Source organism: Acanthochromis polyacanthus, chromosome 20 (assembly GCF_021347895.1).
Source record: "Acanthochromis polyacanthus isolate Apoly-LR-REF ecotype Palm Island chromosome 20, KAUST_Apoly_ChrSc, whole genome shotgun sequence".
NCBI classification, from domain to species: Eukaryota; Metazoa; Chordata; class Actinopteri; family Pomacentridae; genus Acanthochromis; species Acanthochromis polyacanthus.
In genome coordinates this window covers 27976568-27998312 of record NC_067132.1, presented here as the reverse complement: position 1 = coordinate 27998312, position 21745 = coordinate 27976568, and the positions used below count along the sequence as shown (strand labels likewise).

Here is a 21745-nt window from a genome sequence, read left to right as displayed (position 1 = left end):
TCAATTATTTTGAAGCAGTGCAGCAGCCCAGGATTAAGCTTAGGAGTGCAGCAGACAGCAGCACTCCCTCACCCTGCTTTAGCCTCGGAGACTTCCACAAACAGCACGGCTTGTCAGGGCTGATTGCAGCGGCACTGGGGCAGATAAGTCAGTCTTACTATTATCCTATGTAAGCTAGGAGTGCCAAATTACAACTTTAGCCTTAAAACCCCCGGCAGAGTTTGCTTACGAATGTCTTAAGCCACAGCAGTGAATAAAAAAAAAAAAGACTAAAAAGAGGGACGGACAGGGATTCTGATGGAACGTGTGCATTCACTTCGGCCTGTTGGGTCCCGGCTGTCTTTTTATTGCTGTCAGCATCTTCCCTGCCTCATAACTATGATGTTCTGACAGCTTTACAAGGTCTGTAATATAAATTTATCTCTGCCACGCCATCGATTCTGCTCCAATGTCATGTGTGTCCGGCCGCCGTCAAACGTAGAAATGTCGTGGCACAGCTCCATTAGCATGTATGGATTTTTCCCAGCACGCCTGCCACTGTTTATATCTTAAAACACTAACACACAGGGACAGTTTTACAACAGGAGCATTATTAGATTAAAGTGGTGAGGCTCTAGGGGGGCAAAATGAGAATAGGCAATTTGCAGCACTTTGCCTTTGGAGATGTGTTGTTTGTAAATTTGTGTTTAAAAGGGACGGCCTTGCACCGAAAGATTGCCACCTTGTTTAGATACTTGCATTAATACCAATACAGCCATGTGATGTTTTACTTGATATTCTCCGTTGAAACTTCCTCTGTTCCTTTTCTGTTCTCTTTCTGCTCTTTTATCTGCCTCACATTCTTCTGCTCCCTCCATTTACCACCAGTTCAATTTCTCCCAAGCTCCTTACTATGTGATTTATGACTTCTGCTGCACCATAAATAACTGCGGAGGGAAGAAAAAAAAAAAAAGAGGCTTTTTTCCTCGTTTTTTCTTACCTTTCCCACGTACTGCGGGTCCGACCCCATGTACTCCTCCAGCACGAAGAACTGGTTCCACACCCAGCCCCTTTTGACCCGCTGAAATCCAGCCGCCCCATTCCTCATCGGGCCCGCCGAGCTCCTGGCGTGCTCCCGCCCCGTCCGGCTCCGTCCCAGCGGCGGCGAAGGTGGACGTAAAGACGAGACAGAGCCCTCGTTGACAAGACCCCACAGGAACAGCAGCAGGCAGTTCCTTGTTAGCATTGGCGATCTGTGAGGTTCAGGTACCCCCGAGTTTAAAGTCCACGCGACGAGAACTGAGCCACAGTGAAACTTGTGTGGATGATAGTTTGGTAATGAGAGGGGCGTTGTGCTGGGTGAGGCCAACCCAAAAGCAGTTGTTTTTTTTCCCCTGTGTCTGTCAGGATCAGGGATTTGTGGAGGTCATCACCTGAAAGGAAAGAAAAACACTTCGTTAAAGAGGTTTGCTCAATCCTGAGTATACGTAGGGTTTTTAGGGCCGATATTGATGCCGATTATTGGGAAACAAAAGAGATCGATAAGAATGTGACAGCAGGAAACCTGTCATTCATAACTAGGCTTCTTCATTAATAAGAGTGTCTATAACTGCATATGTAAAACAAAAATAGGAGTGATTGAATTAAGACGCTCGACTGAGATTGATCAGTTTGTCTCCTGCAGTTACGCCTGCTGTTCTTCTCCATTTTCTTAATCTTTCACTGTTCTGTCACTTTTATTGCCCACTAAGGTCCATATCTTAAAGCACTATTGATTATTTTTTTCCCAGACTCTGTTGCAAGATAATCTGTAGCTGCCTGTAACTTAACCGCTAGCGTTAGCTTAGCGTTAGCCACCGGGAAAGTACTAAATTTCCGGGTTTGTGGCGACAGCTTGTATTTCCTTGTTCAGTTTTTCTCTGCTTGAGACACTTCTGAGACCACAGAGTGACTAGAGACAGAGAAGAGGCTGTATCAAACCTGATGTAGTGCATTTAATATAGGTTAATGAGAATTATGATACAGATAATTGGAAAAATGGATATAATTCGCCTCTATAATTGGTCAGGCCCACATCTGTGTCGCCAATCTTGCATTACTTGCATTGCATATTGCATTAATAATTACTCCGATTAGACTGTCTCAAAACACCCATGTTGGTCATATACAGTAGGTACGAGGTGTTGTGTAACTTGCTTTGGTTGCACTTTGCGGACTTTTCCGCCAACTCCCTAACTGCTTGCATGATAAATGGTTGTACTTTCACCCTCAAGCATAAAAATAAGTGTTGTAATTATTCGTTTGGTGATAGATTACCTCCACGCCAGACAGTTCTCACGGATGCATGCTCTAATTAGCGAGATTACTTGTCTGTGGAGTTGAAAAACTGTGACTTTATTTTTGCCGTCAATTACAGGCCGCCCCACACTGTGCCACAGAACCTGTCGGCGTTCCTGCAGCCTTGATTGCCCATCGAGGTTGAAAGACGTGTGTTATTTAATGACGCTTTAATAAGAGGTTGCTGATGAGCTCCGCCTCCCAAACCTGAGCATTTTTGATCAAAACTTAATCATCAGAACTTAAAAATAGAATTGAACCCCCTTTTCCGGAAAAAAGGGGGTAAAAAATGCTGTCACTTTTGTTACATCAGTTGCAAACAAGTGGAGATGAAGCGCGATGCATTGGCAGTTCATATATCAAATTGACACGTGTACTGTTGGAAACGTCAGCGCAGAGGAGCGATTTCTTTTAAGATACGTTGCTTTCTCTCAGACATCAACTTTGCTGAGGAGCACAGTTTGACAACCAGTGGCCACAGGAGATGGAGCCTGCTGCTGTAGCATGTCTTCTGACAGGCATGCATTCTATGAAAGTGACACCTCATATAAAAGACAACCAGATGTATAATCTAGTTCGCAGACGTGTAATTGGATATCTTATTTATTTGTTACCAGCATGTTTTGTCACCACATACATCACTAAATATGCAAAGTGGCTTGGATGCGTATATAGAGTCCAATTGTGGGTAAGAAAATAAGAATAATAAAGGCGTATTTATCAAGACAACTTTGAAATAAGCTTGTCACATTTTCTGGCTCCAAAAACACCATTTGTGGGTCACTTTGGAGTAGTAGCCAAACACAATTTGTCAATCTTTGTTGGATCAAACCCAAAAAATGCAGGATTAACAAGACATTATTTTCCCTTATTTACCAACGCCGGGTGAGTTATGTAGCACTATAATGAAGACGACTGAAGCGCAATGACCCTCGCGTAGAAGAGAGTGAAATATTACAGAAGCAACCTAATTTGTTAAACCTCATTCATTATGGAGGGAACATTTGCACCGTCGCCATTCGCACCTTGTTTACGATCTTGACTACCATGTCAACACTCCAGCATTCAGCTCCGGCCTCGTTACGAGACACTTAATTGAGCTGGAAACAAGAGAAGGGAACCACAAATGGTTGGAATGAAGAATGGAGCTAATGGTTTCCACACCTGGTTTATTGTTCCTCTCTCCCTCCTAATGCACTTATAAGCTGTACAGTAATGGAAGACAGCGTGCCTCTAATTTCATAACTGGAGCCCTCATTGACATCATTGTCTTTGATTAATTATACAGACTTGGAACATCGGCTTCAGAGGGAGATTACTTCAACAAGGTTACGCCGTGCACCCGGATCCATTCATTCTCTCTGTCACTGCAGTATCTTAAAAGTCAAACCTGATCTGCAAAAAGTTCCCCGCGCAAAATTGGCAGGAACTGCCTTGACACGGGTCAGACATGCCTCTCCCGCAGGTCACTCCTCATTTAGCATCGACATAATGGAAAATGACTGTTCCCATAATTCCTGCAAAATCACGCTTCTGCCACTGTACGGTCCTGGGAGGGCTGGATGCATATTTTATGAGATGAGTTCATTAGCATATGTCGAGCTTCGGTTTGCGAGCCTTGACCCGTGTGTCTGCTTCAGATAACACAAGGCAGTGGGTTGACAGTGTTCTCACACATCACCTTCAATAATCAAAGAACATATGGCTAGCCGATCTGCCGCTGCAGATTACCACCCACAAGAAACTCCCACAGAAAGTTATTAGTCGTCAAGGCTGCCATAAACATGACAAACAAATAAGTAGGCATTGACTCCTGGAATGGAGGGGAGAAATGAGTCATGTGGATCAAGTTGTTGTTTTGTATGCACTTTCATTTCCTCATAGATGAAAGGGTGGAATTTTTTTTCTTTTTCTATTCCTCTAACAGCTGCTGCAGTGTTTTGCATCAGAACCAACATTATCATTCAGAGACATAGAAGAAGTTGTAGTGGTTTTAACGAGGTTAGAGACCTGTCTGCTCAAGATTCAGTGAGGAATTTAGTATCGGGTGTGATTTTCATGTGAAGCACAAGCATAGGAATGGATTTTCTAAATGTGAAATTGCGATGTTTAGTTCTAGTGAAATGGTTTCATGTGTTAATTTTGAGCATGATTTACATCAGATTGACGTTTTGTTTTTAAATATAATTTCAGCTATGCAACAAAACAAAGCATAGTATAGTGAATCCAAGGTGGAAGCAGGAATACAGGGACATATACAGGAGTACAATATTGAAAATTCTGTGTCTTAGGGCTCAGATTGTGTAAAATCTATTAAACATTATGGACTTGAAGATGGGCTGTGTTGAGCATGGCAATGGGCATGCGTGTTGCCAGTTCAGAAGTGACCTGGGAAATTATGCAGTGATGCAATTTCTACTTTACAAATTAAATTATGTGCAGAGGTGTCATGAATCATTCCCAGCAACAGAAGTGCAACGGTGTCTCGGATAAGCCGATAAAACTCCGGTCTGAACCCATCCGGACTAGCCGCCTTTCTGGGGGGTAAAACGCTTTAATGGCTTCTTGTCACTCAAAATCCAAGTCTTCCTTTTGTAATTTGTTGGACTTTGTCAACTCAGAAGAACTCAGTTTAAATTAAAGTAATATGCTGCCAGTTAGTTTCAAAAGGATTGAATTGTATTTGTATAGTCTGAGTACTTTTGCAAACCTCCTTTGCAGTCGGTAGTCCTTTCATATTCTCTTCAGCCTACCCTGTCTAGCCTTTATAAGATGGTGTTGTGTGAAGAATTACTTGTCTTCAAACACACATTTTAAGTGTTTCCCCACAGTGCCGAGTCCTTCACCTCTCCATTATTGTTGGTCTCAAACAATTGAATGGAGCGCCTATCTAAATATGAATCCAGATAAGACCTCAAATCTCCCACCAATCACTGTGTGTGCAAGACTAACAATCAACAGTTATCTGTCGCTGTGAGGAACCACAACAGACTGGTAAAACACTTAAGGTCACCGCGTTTGTGTCATTGCACACAAATCAAAGGGGCCTGTAGCATATTAGCGCAGGTAGCACTGGGTCTGTTTTGAACGTGTAATTGCAGTAGCAGTGAAAGAGGCTTTTCTCCCTCATCAACACTGTCACCGCAATGATCAAGACAGCGACCTGAGCTGAACTGTGGTCCTGACTGATGAGAAAATATGTGCACTAAAGCTTGGGGGGGGGGGAAGAGAAGAGTGTTAATCAGGGAAATCTCTGTGAAGACTTTGTTTTTGCACGGCTAAGGCAAAAGAAGGGAGTAATATCGTCAAAACCCTTCAGGGAAAGAGTGGGAGGAGAGAAGTGTAGGTGGAAGCAATGTAATGAAAAAGGGAGTAACAACACAGCTGGCCAGTCAAGCTAAAGCACAAACAAAGTAATGAATAGAGAACAAAATGACTGTTATTTACATGGATCCATTTGCTAGCATACAGCGACGCTTGGCTCTGTCAGAAAAACCAAGCGCTTTATTCATGTCTGAAACATGTGCCGTTTCTTTGAAAGCACTGCGGTGGATGTGGAGTTGGAGAAAGGACTCTAATATGCAACGTCTGTGCACAAAGGTACATGGAGCACAAAATGTGGTTCCCTGAACAGCAGAAACATTAATATGATGTGATAAGTCCTCTACCGTAGGTTTTTTTTTCTTACATCCCGTGCATGTTGTGTTTTAGGGGAGCCTTCAGGATGCCTTCAACTCAAATTACGTCTGAGCAGTTGTTGAATTTTCTGGTGGATGTGAAATGTTGTGGGCACTCAGAGCAGGAATATGATGAATTGTGCTTTGCAAAAGTTGCCCTTTCGTGTGTCAGCTGTGCTGCTGCATCTAAAATACAATCGCAGTGTTCCTACATATAAAGATTCACATCTTAAAGACAAAGATTTGCAAATATTTGGATTCAAATCAAGCGTCATTGGTGAAACATTATCTCAGCACTTGCAGGCTAGCGCTGTAAGCATCTTTGTACCACCAATCCAACACTTTAAATTAGCTACCTTGACAAAAAACAGATTTATCCATAAATTGCAGCGGTGATTTAAAAGAGATGATGCCCCTATTGAGTGCCGTTCTATGGATTAGACCGTTGAAGAATCCCTCTATCTTTCATTGAGTTCATTAGAACACCAGGACAGTAGGGCAAAACACAGTCTTTTAATAGTGACAAATAGCAACTACTCTTGTTGCCAAGACTATTTCAGTGATAAATGTGCTTTGATGCTTACTAAAGTACTACGTCGGCAAAAACCAAGAAGTCATCAGTGGAAAGAGACTTTGCTGGGGGTTTTGGGAGGAAAGCTGCTTTCGAAAGTGTAGACGCTTAAAAAAAAGAGAGACACTTGCAACTGCTGCTTCCATTGTTTTCAGTGTAATCATGGTGGCAAAGAGAGGGAGGCCGACTCTGTTTCTGCTTCTTTTTTGTTTAGGGATTCCTGCCAGCTAGAATAAAGCAGCTCATAAGTTGTTGAGTGTCTTTTTCTGAGTCCCGTCCACCTCAGCCTGCTAGTATTACAGCTCTGCTCTCCTTCAGCCACAGTCTACTCCACTACAGTGCAGCGTTTCATTTGTATGCCAGTGAAGATGAGAGCGTGAGTGTGGATTTGCATGCACCCCTTCCAATAAGTCTCCAAGTGGTGGCACCCGGATAGGCAAAATAATGTTAGTCATCAGAGCTGACAGCTCATAGAAGCTGTCGGTAATTAACTCGCATTGTGTGAGTAACTTGATGCCGGGTCAGAATTTAACTCAATCTGGTCAAATACGCTCTGCAAGCTGCTGTGTGTACTCAGGCAAAGATCTCTTTGTGCCAGATAAGAGTCCACTCTTCACTGTAGAGTTTCTAGGTCCAGCAGAATGAAATGCCTTTTCTCTAGCAGAGGTGTATTGTCTCAATTAATTTTTCATTCATATCAGTAATTTAGGCTGATAAGCTAAATGGCAAACTGAGATCTCTCGGATTTGGTGGAAGTTTCTTGCAAAACATATGATCCAAATTCTACAATATGTCATAGATTTTCTTCAGTTGCTTGATAATTAGGGTCCGAGAACCAAGGGTGTGAAGACCCTATTGATACTAATGAGTTTTGTATTATTATACTTTCCCCGTCCGGTGAAAGAAACAAATTTTTGAGGCTCTAAAAATACTCAAACGCATGAACATTTGCACACAGATTAAGACTGGCAAAAAATGTGATGTTTTAGGGGAATGGCATACGTGTCTGGCTTATTAAATTTGGTGCACATGTGTAACTCGTCAAGATACACAAAACTGTAATTGACACCGACACCCAAAACACAACAGGAAGTCAGCCATTTTGAATTGTCATATTTTCGACGATTTTCGGTCATTTTTGAACATTTTCAAAAGCTACAGACTCAAACAAGGTAATCCCGAGAGAGCTCAAATTTGGCCAGGATGTAAACTAGGCATCGGTGATTACAAGTAACCAAAATGCTCCACAAAAGTCTGACTTAGTGGAAATGGCTGCCGGTGGAATTTCGACATTTCGCCATGAAACATCAAGTGCTGTCTAACTGGCCTGTACATGCACCAATCTGCCTCAGACTTTACATGTTCAATCAAAGGCCTGCCCCAATCACATCCATAAGCCAAAATAGACCCTTGGTCACAGCGCCACATGGTGGACATGTATTGACTCAATCAACGCTGCTTGCAGCTTCAATTAGGCATTTGGAATTGAAGCTGATAGGATCAGAAATCAGCAGGTCCCTAGATGAAAAAATCTCCAAAGAATCAAACCTGGCTCATAGTTTCATCAGTCTGCACTGTGTTCATATAGAAACTCTTTGACGTGTGACTGCCAGACAGCAGGTCTGGCAATAAAAGCGAACAAGACAAGGTTGGGGTTTGTCGCAGCAAGAAATACAACAGATGTCAACTTTTTTTTCCCCGTTTATATGAAATGTCTATCATTCCATCACTCCTACATTTTTCGTTTTGACACTCTTGCTGCCAGTGACAAGCATGTTAGACTCAAACCGATTCGACGAAAACGGCAAAGAAGCAGAGAAACATTCACTTATATACACTAGTGTGTTATTGGAAGTAATTCTGAGGTAATGTTCAACTCCAAATAGCAGAAAATTGGACAAAATGTATGAAATTGCATGAAGATTTGCTGTCGTACCAGATTACACTATTGTTTTGTTGTTCACCTGTATACAGTAAAGACACAAGACAAATATTTTCCCCCTCACTGAACTTCTTTACATCCTGATAAACCAGTGCTCAGCAATCTTTTATCATTTCTTTGACATGTGAAGTTTTGACAGATACAAATATTCAGTCAGGAGACGTGCCTGATCTTATTCGGGAGCAGTGAAAGACAGGCAGCTACTGAGATGAAATGAAACAGCCCTGTTGCCCCAAGGCAGCTGTGGAGCACCACTGGAGCACAGGCAACTGCTGTCATCCAGGCAGACGGATCTCAAACACGCAGGGCTACAGCGAAATTTTATCAAAACTGTTCTCTTAATGAAGAACTGTCAGTTGCATCCTCTGACAATTTATATCCTTTAGCCTCGTCTTTGTGTTTTCTTGCTAACAAAACTCATCAAAAAATGACTTTATTGTTCATTTCTTGTGCCTTGTTTAGATCAGCGCTGATGCTCGGTCCTCCGTGCTTTCGAAGCACTCACAGCCTGAAAAATAATTACCATGGCTGGTCCTCTGTGTTTTAGAGGTGCTCATAGCCCAATACATAATTATTGTGGTTATGTGTGTACGTGAGGAGCAAATAGACTTCCAAAAATACATCCAGACCCAATGATTGGTGATTATTCAGCAGCAGTGCTGTTGTGTTTCCACCGTACACGGCAATAGAGGAATAGCTTGGAATGACCTTCAAATCTGTAGATGGAGCTATTTACGTCCTTCCTTACTTGGATTGCATTGAGACTTGAAAGGCTATGATCGCTGAGATAATAAATACATTAAGTGCATCACAGTTCAGTGTTTATCTCTCAGGAGAGGGAATAAAAATCGGCCTTGGACACATGTAGTAGTGTTAAAGACTCTGGTTAGATTAACCAGTCTGCATCTATACGTGTGTGCATCTGTTTGTAGAAAGCAGAATTTGTGCTACTTGCATGTCAATGGAAGTATGAATGAATTCAGCAGTGATGTTGCCTGCGGGCCAAAAACTGGTCCAATGCAGCTTGTGGGATGACTTTGTAAAGTGTAAAAATTACAGAGAAGACATTAATTGCAATTTGTAAAACTGTAAATTTAAGATAATTTCTAGACTTTGCCAGACTGTTTGAAGTAAAATTCGATATTGCTCGTTGTTCCTTTGTAGTTTTGTGCCTCATTTTTGTAAAATTTAGTCATTTTTGGGTTTTTTTTGTCTGACTTTTCTCTTTTGTGATGTTTTTGTCCTTTACTTCTCGTTTTTGTGGCTTTGTATTACCTTTTTGTCTTGATTGTGGGTTTTTCTTTTTGTCTTATTTTGGTCATTTTTTGTTTCGCTTTATTAGTTGTTTTTTGTTTCGCTTATGTTGTCCATTTTTTTGTCACTTTGTGTCTCATTTTGTTAATATTTAGTCTTCTTTTGTTGTATTTTGTCTATTTTTTGTCTGTTGTTGTTTTGATCCTGAAGTAAAATACTACATCATTCAGTTCCACATACCTGTGACTGAATGCTTTGTGCCTTTTGTAGACACGCTGTGATGTGTAAATAAACTGAGGCATAATATTGTTGAAATTGAACTTATTTTTCTTCAGAAATTTCAGGTTGTTCATGATGTTTTGTAAAAACAATAATTCCTTAAATGTGAGCATTTTCAAAATTTATTTTTTTTACTGGTGTGGCCCACTTGAGATCAAATTGGGCTGAATGTGGCCCCTGAGCTAAAATAAGTTTGACACCCCTGATATAGAGAATACCAGTTAAAAATTAAAGTATCAGGTTCATAGCACTTAAAGAACCAAAAAACTGGTTGAAATGCATCCAGTGCCGCAGACTGACAGATTTATTGAGCTTGTTACTTTGAATTCCTTTCTCTTTTCAGCCAAAACTTCCAAATACCTGCTATTTTCCTGAGTTGTTGCTGCAACCCCTTGATTACCTCTTCACACTGTATTTTCAATTGTACTGCCATTCAGGAAGAAGAAAAAAAAACAAAACCTGATTGTAGACGAAGAGGTGCAATCGGTTCAATTTTGTCAGTTTAGGAACTCGTATCGTTGAATACTCCCCGAGATGGTCTATCACCTTGAATATAATCTGCGGTGATGAAGAATAAATTAGCTGCGTGTCCTACTGAACGAAGGTTGCCTCTGTTCCGAACTGAACTTTTCCCCCTCCGAAGAAATGGAAGGCTTAGCTGTAGAGACAAAACTGGCCTGAGGCAATAAAGAAGCACCACACTGACTCAGCTCTCCCCAGCGTGAGCACGTCTGGATCCCCTGCCAACAAAATCTATGATGCAACAGATATCGCTCGAATGAAAGATTATGATTAGACGGGAAATATATATATATATATATAAAACTGCACGTAGGCACTCAGGATCTGAATTTGCTTCTTAAATTGTCATATCATCTGTGACATATTGCACACATATGCACGGAATAAAGAAAAGCACCCCTAAAGGTTGGACGGCTCAAAACCGATGCCTGGTTCCTGTTGTTTGAGTCAGAGCTGCTGCTGTTCTCTGATCCACGCTGAATGAATGTGCATCAAAAATAAAATGTGTGACTGCGGAGACCTGTCGGCACTCAGCTTGACTGCAAACCCACCAGCCAAATTGACAGACGGGGTGTGAATCTTGCTTTTTACCTGCGACTACAAGGTACGCGGTGCAAGCTCAGATAGCGCTCGGCCCCCACAGCTTCGGTTTGAAGTTGAGAACGAAGGACTCCGAGAGGAATTTTTGAACCCTGTTGTTGTGCTACAGAGCGTGCCATTAAATTCTGCTGTAGGCGACGCCAACTATTGACAGACAAGGTTGCAGAAGGCGAGTCAGATTATAACAAGACAGATAGCATCACGCCAGCGGTCAAGCACCTGTTCTCTTGGAGATGGAAAAGAAAAATTAAGGGTTTGAAGCCATGTGCAATCAAAACACCACATCTGCAAAGCAAAATAAAAAAATCGCTTCTGTTAATTGTGACTTTTGCTAAATGTTGAACCACACAACTGCTTTCGTTTTGTGAAATTCTGCTAACGGCACTGCAGGATGTTGGATTTTAAATGGTTGGTGTGAGCAGTGAGGGCTTTTTGAGGATGGAAAACAACATCCGAAACACCCTCGCACAAATGTTGGAAGGTGTTTCTCTTTGTGCCACAAAAAACAATGCTTTAAGCGCACTGCCGAGCTGTGATGCATGTCCAATAATGTAATAATTTCTGCTGCCACAAGTGCAGCAGATGTGCGCTGATGTCCCACAGTCCCATTATAGACATGATTCTTGTGGGAACATTAACTATACAGTCAGCTAAATGCTAAATCTTGTTCTAAAAGTCGTGACTCTCAAAGTTTAGGAGACAATGCAGTTGATTGGGGACCACATATTACTTAAAGAAATGCTTTTACAATACAATAACTTCATCAATCCGTAAGGGAAATTCAACAATTGATTGTCTAATGCTATAGAAAGCCACCAAAAGTCCCTGAAACATCATACATTAAAGGGGAAAAAAATCCTTAATTACTTCAAGGAGAAATCCTTTAGAATAATTTACCGTTGCTCTGTTCATTCCCTCGAATTGCTGAATCCTTCTGAAGCACTTACCCATCACCATTGTACAGTCATGGAAAAATGATTAGACCGCCCTTGTTTTCTTCAATTTCTTGTTCATTTCAATGCCTGGTACCACTAAAGGTCTATTACCTGAAGAATACAATGAACATGCAGCTGAATGTGTAATATTTTATGTCCTATTTGACATGCTTTAGCTTAGTTGTATTACCAGGGTACATAAGAGGCCGTTTCATGTCAGAAGCAGCACTGCACATGCAAAGACCTAGAGTGCTTTTCTGCTTACATTCAAGTCGTAGGAAAACTCAGAAGTCGTCAGCTCTCGCATAACGCCAAAAACAAAAGAATTATGTGAAGCCACAAAGGCAGCCATCTTGGCACTGCTGGAAATTGGAATGAGGGAGAGACAGGCAGCCAAAAAAATGAAGATCTCCAAGACAGCCATTCATTATACCAAGAAAAAACAAGCCCGCCATGGTTCAACCATACTGCTCGCTGGTCAGGAAACGTCTTTCTACCCCACACGAGATGATCGTGCACTCATCTGTTCCTCTGTCAGGAATAGTCATCGGACCTTAAAAGTGAGTGGACACTGTGGAGAAATGTGACTCCAACCAACTTACTGGTTAGGAGGAAGCATGGAGAAGCTGCAAACCAGACTGTCTGCCCCACAGTAAAACATGGGGGTGGATCAGTGACCATCTGGGGTAGTTTCAGTCTGGGTGGAACAGGGCAAATGAACCATGTACAGGGCTACTCTTGAAAGCAGTCTTCTCCCATCAGCTGGAAAACTCTTTCTAGCCTCCAGTGCCTGGATTTTCCAACAAGACAATGTCCCTTGTCACACGGCAAGGTCAGTTAAAGCCTGGATGGAGAACCAGAACATTGGAACCATGCCTTGGCTGCTCAATCACCAGATCTAAATCCAACTGTAAACCTGTGGAAAGTCATCAAACGCAAAACAGAAAACCACAAGCCCAAAAACAAAGCAGATTAGTTTGAATTAGTGCAGCAGGAATGGGCTGCTGTGACAGCAGAACAATGTCGGAAGCTGGTGGAGAGCATGCCAAGACACATGGCGGTAGTCATCAAAAACAATGGTTTTCCAATCAAATACTAACTCCTGTGTGGATCATGTGACTAAAACAGGCAGAAAAGAAAACATGGAATGCCTAAAAGCTGTTTTTAGCCAAACAATGCCATAACTATTGATGTAAGAACATAAGTGATTTTGGTTATTAAGAAAACCATGGAAAATGGCTAAATATCAGCTCTTAAATTAAACTGTTATGAGCTTTTTTTTCATTATATTCATCCAAAAAAAAATGTACCTTGAGTTGTTCCAGGCATTAAAATGAACAAGAAATTGAAGTAAACGAGGCTGGTCTAATAATTTCTTCCACGACTGTATAAGCTGAAAGGAGTTTTTCAGGCATTAAATTGCCCCAGCTGTCAAGAGACATCTAATAACCAATAAAATCTGTTTTTCTAACACATTTTTGAACATTTCCTAGTCCGTGTTCACAGTTTGTATTATGACAAGACCACAGCATAATTTTGATTAAAAAGAAATGTTGACTTGGTAATATATTGTTGGATTAAAATCGCATCTGCTCAACTTTCCGACTTGGGAAAAGCCAGGAAGGCACAACTTATAGTTAAAGGATGTAAATATGCAAACCTGGCAACCGGAACGGTGACAGCTGATCAGATAATTCTGTGTGTTTCGCAGACTAAAACTAACTGGATCCCATGTGTTCGAAGCAAAATACGCAGCTCGAAATCAGAGATGATGAAGATATATTTATGTTTCTGGTTGTGGGTGGATGCTGCGTCCCAACTTAGTGGCGACTCTGATCCTGCACAGCTAATTAGCCTTATCAGATTATCCAAAAAGAGCATCATTATCAATCCCTGAATGGATGTAAATGGACGAAATCTGAGGTGTTTTGCCTTTTGTGACCTTCATCAGTCATTTGCACCGCTGAAACTTTGTGGATAAAAAACCAAAAACCAATCGATGCGACTCTTTAATCACAGCCGAGCAGCTTTCGCGCATTACAGCTGTTGTCTTCTTCTAATTACCCTGATCTAATAAGTGCATTTGCTTGCTGTGACAGACACATATCCCAAACTGTTATGACTGTCATTATCCGGGCCGCGGCATTTTTCAGCCAAAGCACTTCCCATTTTTGCTTAATTAGACATTGCTAAATGTTAACAGATAAAGCTCGGGCGAGCAAGTCGGTCCGCGTTCAGATTTACACCCCGCCTGAGCAGATGGCAATAAATTAGATATGAGAGCGAGAGAAGAGAGAGGAAAATGGGCCTAAACACTTTGCTGAACTGCTGCTTGATGATGGCGGCGAACGAGGCAGACATGCTCACTTTGGTGGCGTGTTTGAAGGTGTCTGTTCTAATCAACAATACCGGACGGAGCTGGTTTCATGAGCAGCTCCACCTCTGTTTTTTTTTTTTTAAATGTTGTTCATTTAATTCTGAATTCAACCCTCACACATGAAGCCTCTCTGTTGTACTTATCGTGTCGATGCAGCGGGGAGATAACTAACATTTCTCTCCTGTGGTTAATGTGGAAAAAGGGGACCCCGCTGCAAACATGGAGTGAATAGAATCTCTGTCGCTCGTTTGGAGGTACAAATATGAGTAGTTGACTGAATGGCATCCGACACAACAGTGAGGCTTCTGTTTTGCAACAAGTATGTCAGAAATTTCAAAAAAAAATGCAGCTTTTGTTTGGCAGTCGACTTGCAAAAGAAGCTTCAAGTTTGTGCTGCATAAATTTCCCCCAACTTGTTGTTTCTTGCCGGTCTTTGTTTCGATTTCCCCCCCCCGTTTCCTGCAGTAACAACGGGGGAATTCTCGCCCAATGAACGCCTCTTTATGATTTGATTGTTTGCGACGACTCCGAGAAAGTGCAGAAGGGATGGTGATCCTTAATTAAGTGGCTCTGATGCTGCAGGAGCCGTCAGTTTTCTGTTTTTTTTTTTTTATTTAGATTTGGAGGATGGGGAAGAAGTGAAAACAAATTAAGCCCTTTTGGTATGCACTATTGACAAACAACTCATGAATATGAAAATCAGCACTTCATGGGATGTGTGAAAAATACTCCCGTTGACTGAAAAACAATAGATTTCGCCTGTTTTCTTGGTTGTTTCATGCACATTTTTTGGATTTATGTCTGAAATACATGAACAGTCTTCAAACGATGGCAGATCGAACCTTTTTTTAATCATATGTTTGGTTTATTTGTGTCTATTTGAACAATATGTTGGTCACTTAGGGTTTAACTATGACAGATAGTGATGATTCCCTTTCAGACACACTCGCCCTCAGTGTTTAACTTTTCAGTTTTATTCAAAATACAACCACATTAGTCTCTTTTTCTGAACAAGATCCATCACCGTGGTTTTTCTATTACCACAGTAATCTAAATGCAAATTTGAACCGTCCCTTTTTCTTCCTACCAGGATGATGCTTCTGGCACAGCATGGGCACTAGAATTGAGATGTTTTTTTTCGTCTCCGTCCTCCTGTTCTATGTCTGTTACATGGATGTTTAACATTGGAAGCAAATTGCACATCATGTTGACATGTATTACGGTGGAACAGGCGACATTGTAGGCGTGTTGACGGTTCTTTTGAGTGGAATCGAGATCATGTTTTTTTTTAATTATGATAATTCTCTGGTGAAATATTCTTTATTGCACATTTAAATGGAGCGCTGCTTTACTTCCACGCTGTGCCGCACTCCTGCTAATGTGCAAAACTTTCCATAAAACATGGCTGCTCCTTATTCACAATGCATCTCGTAGAAGCAAAATACAATTAAAATTGCACCGGAACTTTTGCCGGACTTTGAAATATGGTTTCACTCTGCTCAGTGTTGCTGTTTATAGATATGAGTTGATGCTTCTCTGTTTTCATGAGACAGTTTGTGGCATTTTTTCAGGCAGTTGAACACGTTTTTTGTGTTGCCTTGCAGCCCACGCTCAAGTCTCGCACTTTTTCCGTCATTTGTCCAAAATCCAAACTACTTCCAAGCATCGGATCATGATTCATTTTGAGGGAAAAGCCCTTTACCTTCTGCTCCAGATGTCTAATTGCCATTTGTCTCGTCTATTTTTTCTTGTATATTAATCTTCTGCTCTGTTCTGCAGCTGCAACATCCAGGAAACCTTTTTTTGTTGCATGTATGATCTGCTCTAACTCCAGAAACATTTAACCTTTTCATTCAATTCCAGTCGAGTTTAACACACTGATGGCCACTTTTTTGTGGTTTATCTGTATTAATCATGCAGCAGTTTGTGTTTTTTTTTTTTTTAGTTGGTGAACAAGTTAGTTATGTTCCCCTAACTCCAAGATGTCTCCAGATGTTGAGTCACGATTCATTTTGAGGGAAAAGTTCTTAAACTTTTACCCCTTACCCAACTAGTTGCCATTTTTCTTACCTATTTTCTCTTGTATGTTCATTTTTTACTCTGTTATGCAGCTACAGCATCCAGGAAACTTTTTTTAATGCAAGAAGTGGTCTTACTTGTTGTGTTGCCCGAACTCCAAAACATCTCCAAACATTGCATCATGATCTGTTTCAAGGGGAAAGCTCCTAAACCTTTACACCTCACCCAACTAATTGTCATTTTCTCGTCTATTTTCTCTTGTATATTAACCTTCTATTCTGTTGTGCAGCTGCAACATGCAGAACACTCTTGTTTTCCTTGTAAGATCTGCTCTAACTCAGAAACATTTAACCTTACCATTCAATTGCAGTAGAGCGAAACACCCTGATGTCGTCTTCTATTGTGTTCTTTATTCATTCCTATTATTTTATTGTCATCTTTTATTCTTTGTCTGTGTTTTGCTGTCTTTTATAACCTGTTGTTTTATTTCTGCTTTGGTTCAACTCTTGTTGTTCTCTAAATGTGCTTTATAATTAAATTTGACTTCGAAGGATGTCAAAAAGGATCTTGATGTTTTTGCTTTGAAACGGGGAGTATGTGAGGTTAAACTTTATTCAGCATGCCGCAGTTTGTGATGTGTTTTTTTTCAGGTAGTTGAACAAGTTGGTAATGTTTCCCTAACTCCAAAATACCTCCAAGCATCGAATCGTGATCCCTTTTCAAGGAAAAGCCTCTTTACCTTCTGCTCCAGACAACTAATTGTCATTTTTCACATCTATTTTCTCTTGTATATTCATTTCCTACTCTTCTCCAGCTGCAACATCCAGGAAACTTTCTGTAGAAACATGACAGCTCCCCCCCAAAAAAACCCCCAAAGCATCTTCATCACTCCCTCGTGGCTGGTTATTGGTTTACAAAGTGCTCGATTTGACGCGCAGTCGAGTTTTACATGAGCACATTTTAAACGTCAATGCAGCAGTCCATCAGTGTTCGGGAGAAGCCCAAGTTGCAATCAAGGATAATATTCGATCAGTTTTGACACTTTTTGACACAGACGGATGCAAAACTTGGAGAAGTCGGCAGTGATGAGTGAAATTTCCCCGTCGATTATGAAATAAAATAGTGTCGTTGAGTTTTGTATTCATTTCGACACGCTTTGTTGATGCAGAATTTAATCAAATTACACTTCCAAGTCCTTTTTAAATAAAATGTTTAACTGTAATCCCCGGAAGATGATGCTGCATTTATCATGGAGGACGGAAAGTTTTTTCTCTCTGAAGGTGTTTCTTTCATTGCACATTGCATGAGGAAACACCCCCCCCCCCCCCCCCCCCCCACTCACACACACACACACACACACACACACACACACACACACACACACACACATCCTGGATACCCTGATATGGATTGGTGGCAATGAAAGGCTTCATCATTCCTGTCTTCCTTCTTGCCCCGTCATCAATTTTCCCCTGCATGGATATAGTCCTGAGTGACACCCGGCGAGTTGCTTTCTCCTATCGCTCTTCTCCGCCGCTCCACTGTAAATACATCCAGCTGCAGCAGCCTCAACGTGCCCGTCCTCGTGTAACTTTAAACCCACGTGTTGGTGGTCTGATACCAATAATCTCCCCGTGCACGTTGCTGCTTTGGCGTTCCCACTCAGTTTTTACTCTGTCGTCGTGGTCGCTCGTTTCTGCCTCCTCCTATCCTCCCGTGGGATATCCGGATCCGTAACATTAGTTTCTGCACTGTGCTGTGGTGGTGAACGGAACTCGTCATGAGTCTGAATCTCTGCAGCACAGAAATGCACAATCTTTCCAGTTTTTTTTTTTGTTTTTTTTTGGCTATGTCCAATATACATTGCCTGTCCAAAAAAAGTCACCACTTGGATTTAACTAAGCAAATAGTCAAGAGCCTTCCATTGGGTAGTTACTGCAGTGATGAATATGTTTCGGCTGCAACAACTTATTTCACCCTCGCTGATGCAGTGAGGAGCTTCTCATTTCTTAAACATGTTGGAAGACACATCCTGTGGTCATGGAAAGGCTGTTAGTCTGTTTCGAGAAGGGTCACATTATTGAGTAGGGCAGTGTATTTAAGGTGCTTGAAAAGAGGTGCTGCAGTTTATTTAAAGTTGCCCAAAAGAAACTCCAAATCATCAAGACATGTCAACCTGCAACAAATGCAACATTCACTCTTTTGGTGAATGAAATCCTGAGGTATACATTTGATTTTTAACATCAAAGTAGTTTTAATGAATCTAAAATGTGGCTGTTTCGCCACTTTTGACTGTCTTTCTTGTTAGTTTAAGAAGTGATTTTAACATTTTATTGTCAGTTTTGAAGGCTTTAAATGGGTTGCTGCCACTTTATTTCGCAGAAATCTTGCAATATTGTGCAAATCATGCAGATTCTCTTGGATGTGGCTGTGGTTTACCCGAACTGCTCTAACTCTAGAAACATCTAAACTTTTCATTCATGCATTCAATTCCAGTAAAGCTCGACACCCTGATGTCATCTTTTATTCCGTTTCTCATTATTCTACAGTCATCTTTTATCCACATTAGTCTTTGTCTTTCACCGTCTTTTATGGACTGTTGTTTTGTTTCTGCATCGCTTTGGTTCAACTCTTGTTTTGAAATGCGCTTTATAAATGTATTTGACTTTGAAGGCTGTCATAAAAACAGGAGTTTCCTGCACATCCTGACGTTTTCCTTTAAAACAAAGACGGGGAGTCAAAGACCAGAGGAATGCCATCGCCATGGGTGCCGTCAGCGCCAGCAGAAGTACCTGATAAGAGACTGATGAGTGCCAGAAGGCTCTCTCAGCTCGGGCTAATTATACATTTTTACAGTCTCTGCTGACAAATTGTGCTGTCTGTGTGTTGTGGTTGGAACATAAAGGTGGATTTAATGTTTCAATTAACATTTCAGGAGTTTATTGGTAATTCTTCGCAGCTCAGGAGAATCTCAGAAGATGGATCAGACTGAATTATATTGTAGGTTGTAGGTCACTGCAACTACTACTGCTTAATTAAAATGCAAGCCAGCATTCAAAAACAGGCAGTTTCTAGTAAAACATGCAAAATTAGAGGCCCATTTTTGTCACGTTCGTTCACATTTAACCGTCATGTTGCGTTCTTCTACGCATTTTGAGATTAAAAAAAGAGACCAAAAGAGGGAATCGCACATTAATGCGATGATTCCAAAATAAAAATGTGTCGCTTGTATTCTGATGCAGTTTTTGAAAGGAATGAATTACAGAAAGCATCTTTTCTAGTCTGCTTTCCCTTTTCTGCCACTGTCCACAGCGCTGATTTATCTTTTTTTTAGCAGAGCTGACATCATGCATAGAAGCGTCTCCGCACAGCTTGTTTTGTTCTCAGCGTTGTTGAATGTGCACATAACCATAAAAAAGCATCTTTCTTTGTCCTCAAACACTGCACACTGACACTGGCTTGGAAGTCAATTGAGAGCGTCTTAAAACCGTCATCGACTGTCGCTTATTTCTTGCTTTCAAACACCAGAGCAAGTAGCTGCTGATGGCAGGAAAATTATCACATTATGTTGAGTATTGAAGCACACAGGGCATGTATTACAGTAGTTTTAAAAATGCATTCTAGTAATCTAAAAGGATATGTACCGTAATTTTCGACAACAAATCATTGAAGAAGAGGTGGATGGGTAGATAGCAGTTAGACTTCCACTTTAAATAAAACTCAGTAAAGTAAAAGACACATTTTTTTTTTTGAATCACATGCACCTTTTCACATAAAATATTATATATTATCAAATCAAACAACAATTTCATGAAATAGAATGACTATTAGGCTGCAAATAGAGCTAAAAATATTGCAGGCAGTCATGTTCTCCCTCCTGACCGTTGGATAAAGTCAGATTTATTTTCACGTCTTGTCTTGAATGATGGTGACCTTCTAATCTTTAAATAGGATTGGAACTAACTAGTCTGAGGCAAATCAAAGAAGCAGTTGTCAGGTGAGATAATGTAATATTCTGACAGAATGATGCATACATTAACGTTCAAAAGTTTGGTGTCACTTAGAAATGTCCTTATTTTTGAAAGAAAATCAGTTTTTGTTCAATGAAGATAACATTAAATGAATCATAAATCCAGTGTAGACATTGTTAATGTAATAAATGACTGTTCTAGCTGGAAACGGCTGATGTTTAATGGAATATCTCCATAGGGGTACAGAGGAACATTTCCAGCAACCATCACTCCTGTGTTCTAATGCTACAGTGTGTTAGCTAATGGTATTAAAAGGCTAATTGATGATTAGAAAACCCTTGTGCAGTTATGTTAGCACATGAAAAAAAGTGTGAGTTTTCATGGAAAACATGAAATCTGCTGATAGGACATAATTTTTGTATCGCAATCTATAATCAGTGATGATGATGCAAAGTCGGTCATGACCACAAGTTTATACATACTATTCATGTGTAACAACCATAAGGGGAGAAATAAATGAAAAATTATTTTCAGCGTTACTAAAGTAACTTTGAGCAAAAAAATCCAGAGAATTTCCTTTTTCAGTGACGGACGTATTGCACAAATATTGACCAAACTGTCAAAAGTGAATGCTGTTTGAAGAGGTCAACCCTCACATTGTGATTTCATCGGCAACCAAGATTCTACTTGTCTGCGCCACAGAAAACCTGTCCAGAAATTAGCCTGATTCTTAAACCCTGTGAATATTTACAATCTAGAGTTAAGATTTAAGACTGGCCTCCCCAGAGTCCTGACTTAAACCCCATCGAGCGCTTGTAGTTTGTGTCCGAAAGTCAACAAACTAGCATCAATCTTGTTGAGAGAAGTGATCAAAGATATGACCAGAAGCTTGTAGATCTAAAACAAATGCACCAAGTAGATGTGAAAACAACTAAAAGACATGTAGCCAAATATTAGCAATGCTGTGTGTTTATCTTTCATTGAGCAGATTTGATCATATTTCTAGAAAACCTTGAACAAATCTGTGAAAGAAGCAAAATACTTGATTGTGGAAATGCATGTTTCTCAATGAATCTATCATAGAAAATGAAGAGTTGTAGGAGTCACTGGAAACTCAAGGCTGCCATGACTGTATAGCTTTTGTCCTACAGGCGCCTTAATTGCCAATAAATTGGCAAATAGGAACCTGTTTCAAGAGAAAAATTCTTTCACGCTTTCGAACATTCATGTTGCAGTTAAAGTCAGAGAAATCTCAAAATCTGAGAAATAAGGTAATCTTATG

General features: G+C 40.7%; 1 protein-coding gene across 1 annotated transcript in view; it reads right to left on the bottom strand.

Annotated features, from left to right (window-relative positions):
* Positions 1 to 21745, bottom strand: part of LOC110952682 (cadherin-12-like) — a 120314-nt gene that overhangs the window by 74847 nt on the left and 23722 nt on the right. The window contains exon 2 of the mRNA XM_022196341.2: positions 980 to 1412. Within this exon, the coding sequence (XP_022052033.2) occupies positions 980 to 1225 (246 nt within the window). The 5' untranslated portion in view covers positions 1226 to 1412. The remainder of the gene's footprint in view (positions 1 to 979; positions 1413 to 21745) is intronic.